The 5,577-nt window shown below is 39.6% G+C and overlaps 1 protein-coding gene across 1 annotated transcript in view; it reads right to left on the reverse strand.

Annotated features, from left to right (window-relative positions):
* ccser1 (coiled-coil serine-rich protein 1) overlaps positions 1–4,928 on the reverse strand; it is a 143,461-nt gene extending 138,533 nt beyond the window's left edge. Inside the window, exons 1-2 of the mRNA XM_037681003.1 lie at positions 3,918–4,928; positions 1,900–2,317 (exon numbers count right to left, since the gene is read on the reverse strand). Coding sequence (XP_037536931.1) covers positions 1,900–2,317; positions 3,918–4,907 — 1,408 coding nt within the window. The 5' untranslated portion in view covers positions 4,908–4,928. The remainder of the gene's footprint in view (positions 1–1,899; positions 2,318–3,917) is intronic.
* Between the last annotated feature and the right edge of the window lie 649 nt (positions 4,929–5,577).

Genomic DNA, 5,577 nt, shown 5'->3' on the forward strand with positions numbered 1-5,577 from the left:
ATATATATATATATATATATATATATATATATATATAAAAAGGTGTTGTAAACCCTTCCCACACTATTGCAATTTTCTAAACAATGTTTCTAAACTCTAAATGCTCTAAATGAGCACTGAATGAAATGAAATCATTTCTCTGCCTCCGGCTGCACTCTGTCATTTGCCAGCGCTCTTGGCCACGCCCACTGCAGAGCGGCGATATGACATGCTGCAGGAGGACGCTTCTCCTGCAAGCTGTGGGCTGCACACAGATGCAGCAGGTGCTAAATAATTTAAAATGTTTTTTTTTATAAAAAATTCCATGCAAAATTCCATTGTGCAGCTCATCCATCAATCAGTCAATTGCGTGTCACGCCCAATCTTATTTTGAAAAACCGCAATAGAGCGAGTCCGCGAAAAACGAACTGCGAAGTAGCGAGGGACTACTGTAATTTCATAAACTAGTGCCCTGCCAGTTGTAATTGCAGCACAGTAATAATAAACTGACATTAGAAGTAATTAGGGATGCACAATATTAGCGGCATGGTATCGGTCGATATTAACGATAAAGTTAAAAATAGGACATAGGCCATTCCATCAAAATAACTCACCGATATAAAAGGCTTCTGTTTAAAGTTCATTTTTAATTTAAGAAACTGTCAAGTACCGGTATATCTATTAATGCACTACTACTTATGCACTTCTCACTTGTCGCTTGTGAACACGTTGAGTTTAGATTCGTGAAAATTTGTACTGTTCGAGTGTTGTCATTGTGTTAGAGAGAGTAAATGTCATGAATTTGGCATTAAACATAATCCAAGTTGAAGTGTTACATCATTTTCAGCCCCCTTTTTGGCATCTACATTTGGTAGCAGGCCAAACTGACAAAGACCATGCAGAATAATGTAGTATTTTAATTCCTCAGCAGAGAAAGTTATGAAGTCTCTGTAAGTAGGTCTAGGGGGAAGAAATATCAATATTGGTATCGGTTATCGGCCAAATAAGTTTTAACACATCGACATATCGGATATCAGCCAAATATCCAATATTGTGCATCTCTAGAAGTAAAAATATACCAGGAAATGAATGAAAATATTTCTTTAAAAATATTAAGCTTCTTTAAATGTGAAATGTGATTTTGTTTGAACTGCAGGTAAAAAAAAAAAATAGTCACTGTTTGATGAACAAAGTTGGATGTGAGGCAAATAACTTGCAAAATACTGTAAAAATTGATGTAGTGTTTTGTGTTCTCATAAGAGAAAACAAATACAAATCATATTTGCTCATGGAGCAACTTCTAAGAGTTTTAAACCTGATTTGAGCTGCATACATATTTTAACATCAGTAAACGTTCTTATTCAAAACTTAAAAAAGTAATTAATGTAGTATTGTTCTCCATGTGTTAATGCTAGTAACCTTATAGTCATAAATACTGCTTGAAAAGTTTTGTGAGTTTAATTTGGACCACTAACACAACTAAACAAATGTTTTATAATAAATACAGTCTGATGTATTTTCAAGGCCGATGTGCTTTTATAGATTTGAAGTAGTAAAGCTAATCATTACAAAGTGTCATAACAACAAATGTTTACCTTCAGACAGAAGAGATGCTGCCTGACATTACACTTTGATTAACGCTGCACACACAGGAACGTCACACAAGTAGGAAAAGAACTAAATTAGCTACTTAGACTTGGGTTTCTGAATCTCTCTTACAACACATAGTAAACCTGGCTGTGTCAGTGTCAGTGTCAGTGACCCATTCATCCATCCACCCATTCATCCATCCACCCATTCATCCATCCAGCCATCCATCCATTATCTTTTACCCGCTTCTTCCATTTTGGGTCACGGGGGGTGTCGGTGACTTTGCATATAAATCTGTTTCAGTGACAAGTATTTGTTTGGGTGTTCTACCTGCGTGTGGTCTCCTCAAGTGAGAGGACCTCGGTTCATGGCAGCCGCAGAAGTTTCCTCTTTCCTGAAAAGAGAGTGTGTGTCTTGTCCTCCGTTCTGATTTCTCAGGGTTTGAGTGGCAGCCCTCACTACGAACCCCACACGCTTCGCTCTCACTTGTGGTTTCTGTGTGGTAACCCAACTTCCTCTCTTGCACCAACTCCATCCTCTTCTCTGCAGATTCTTCTTTCTTTGCTTCCTGTCTTTCTTCTTCCCTCTCCTTCCTCTCTTCCAGTGATTGTTCCTGCAGAGGCAGGCAGGGGACAGCTGTCTCTGGCTCAGAGAGGGAGACAGCAGTTTCATAGTCTGTGTTGTTGGCTGTGCTGGCGTCGGGGAGTAAAGGTTTCTCAGTGCTCGACTGGGCTGGAGTGAAGAAAACCTGAGAAGAGAATATTTGATTGACTATATTTTAAAACTTTTTTGGTAGCTATCTGATGGGTTTAGAGAGAATTTCTTGCTTCAACAAATATTAATTAGAGGAGTAGATCAACATTTTCACAGAGCAAATCAGAAGATATTTATTCTTCACAAGCCAAAAAACATCACTTTGCCTTGTGAAGTTTGTTTTTGAAGTTTCTGTTTGTGACTCAAAGAACTGAACATTTTTGGAGTAGTATTTGAGAGCTCAAAAGTTTTTTTTAAATATTAATGCTGGTTTCAGACATGCACACATGTTTTCCAAGCTTGAGCTCCTTCAAAAAAAAAAAAAAAGGAAAAAGTTCAGTTCTCAACTTTTACTTTAAATTTTAGATTACAAATAGATATCATAGGCATTCTGACATCATTTCAGCTTTTCTAAGAGTTGAAGACATTCCAGAAAAGGATTGGAAGGAAAGAAAAAAGGATAGGACAATTGAGATTGTTATTTTAAATAAGTACGAGTTATAATGTATGAACAATAGGCATGGGCCAATTACTGGTTTCAATGTCATGGTGTCAAAACCACTGTGTTTTTCTGTCACACCATTCCTATCATTGAAAATCCTTTTTATATGATGCCAGAGACAAAGCACTTTTATTCTCGATAACAAATTGATTTAAAATCTGTTCTGATAGAAAAAGCCCACGCATGTTTTAAATGGTGACTGTCATCATGTTCACTTGTGTTCTCTCTCTCCTGATTTATATCGGTTTGTGAAAATGAAAAATATAAGTAAATGTTATATTTAGTATTACTATGCTATTGCCTATCAAATGATCTTTTTTAAGCATTGTGTAATATTATTTAAACAGTAAACCCAAATAGTAATTATATTCAGTTTATTTATATAGAGCCAAGTCCCAACAGAAGTCGTCTCAGGGCACTGAACAGAAACATTCACATACATTATAAAAGACGATTAGTAAAAGATTGTGTTGAATTTTCACTTCGTTGCAGTCTCCCATCCTGAGCAAGCACAAAGTCAACAGTGGAAAGGAAAAACTCCCTTTTAGCAGGAAGAAACCTCCAGCAGAACCAGGCTCAGGACGAGCAGCTATCTGATTGATCGGCTGGGGTTTGAGAGGAACAGGAAGGAGAAATGTACAAAATAGAATGACAGGCCCAGGTGGGATCATCTTTGTGTTTTTTTTTATAAAAGCATAAAATGATGTGATGCATTTTAAACTTTTGCTTTACTACTGTAAAAGTTAGGTATTTTTGCTCAAGGTTCTCTCATTGTGAGAACATCATTACCAGCCTATACCTAATACACACTTGACTACCTTATTTTTCGGACTATAAGGTGCACTTAAAATCCTTTAATTTTCTCAAAAATCAACAGTGAGCCTTATAATCAGATGCACCTTATGTATTAATTCTGGTTGTGCTTACTGGCCTCAAACTGATTTTATGTGGTTATTGTGAATGAGTTGAATAAAGTTTAACTTATCTGACTGTTTTGTTTCGCTTAACGAGTCTTTTAATCCGGTGCTCCTTATAGTCCGAAAAATACGGTATACTGGATATCAAAGATTCTTAGATGAAACTAGTATACTACCTGGGAAGCAGAAATGGCCACACTGAAGCTTTCTGGTGCAGGTGGGGGGTCAGGTGGAGCAGGATCAGTGACGGGTCCAGCAACACAAACAGGGTCTGAGGTTACACCAGGACTGGGAGCTGGAAGTGCATCCACCTCAGATACAGAATCCTCTGTGATGGGAATGAACTCTGAAGGAGTGACGGCTGTAGTTCGATCTTCTGATATCATAGGGGACTGAAGGGAGCTCTCAGCACCAGCACCAATCAGTTCACCAGGCCATGAGCCTGGAGAGACGCCTTCTGCCCCTGGAGTGATGGTGGTGGAGCTCGAAGGTTCCAGATTGACTTCTGGTGGTCTGTGGTGATCAGATGTGCGCGAGAAGCGGTGGTGAGCGGAAAAGGACTTGGGCAGCAAATGTTTCTTCTGGTGTGACGAGCGTCTGTTGTTATTACTGCCTCCACTGTAGTCGTCCAGGTACCCAGAGTCGTCACCTTCATTGGCTCCTGAGTTGCTAATGCAGTTGATAAACACATTTCGATTGGCTGTGGTGGAGGAGGAGGAGGAAGCCTTGTCAAAGTCTTCAGTCTGAGAGCGTGAGATTTTCTTCTGCTTGTGGCTGCCAAAGCCAAATGAGTGCCGTGACTTGGAACGCCTGCCCCCCTCGCTGAACCCAGTTGACACTGACGATGTTATAGTCTGCTGGTTATTTCCATTGGCATCAGTAGTCTGCGTCAGGGTGGGCGTGAGGTTCAGGTTGATGGGCTGGACGCGTGGATCACTGTTCCGCTTAGCTGCGAAGCCAAGATGCGGAGTGCGGAAGAGGCTTCGGCGTTTGCCTGTGCTGCCAGAGCTGGAGTTGGTGCTGGACGGTGACGAGGTGTGGACGCCATTTCCCACTCCGCCTGAGGAGGGAGAGGAGGGGAGAGACTCCTGCCTCTTACTGCCGCTGCGGCGGAAGATTGGCAGGCGGGAAACAAGTGTGGAACGGCGTGAACCTGATTCACTCATTTAGAAGCTGAAGAAGTGAGGAACTCTGGGAAGAAAAAAAAAAACACATCTGAGCATAAACAGATTTTACAAACTTATTTTATCCCTTTATGAGACTCTTGTTTGGTGAAAACTGTAACTAGACTTTATTAGACAATATAGTCTCTACTGTAACAAGTAAACAGTCTCCTACAACACCAATGCACAGATGTTGCACCCTTACATTACACCACAGAAGAGGTGATATTTGGCTTTTTTAATAACTGCAAATAGCTTCAGTACACAAGCAGTTTAAAGAGAAAAATATCATATTTCTCACAGTGAATGTGTTGAACAAGTTCCTGCAACTTTTTACCCTGCAGATGTTTTGAATGGTTCTGTCACATTTAGGAGACCGATTTTCGCTGTTCAATTACTGGTAATGCATCCACACACAAAAACAGTGCTGTTGCTTCAAGCCCGAGTCTCAGCGTTAAGTTTTCAAAAAGAAAATCTGTTCAAAACACAGATGCCTGTAAAAAAAAATTCAAACAAAGCACAAACTGGTTTAATATTTTACACACAGCATAATAAAAATGTCATGCTGACGTGAACTGTAGGTTTATTTCTAGTACACGAGCTCCAAGATGAACCAAATGTGTGTAAAATCCACTAAAACAATTTGTATTTTATTCATTCAACATAGTTTCTA

The sequence above is a fragment of the Nematolebias whitei genome, chromosome 8, assembly GCF_014905685.2.
Source record: "Nematolebias whitei isolate Nwh7 chromosome 8, NemWhi1, whole genome shotgun sequence".
NCBI lineage: Eukaryota > Metazoa > Chordata > Actinopteri > Cyprinodontiformes > Rivulidae > Nematolebias > Nematolebias whitei.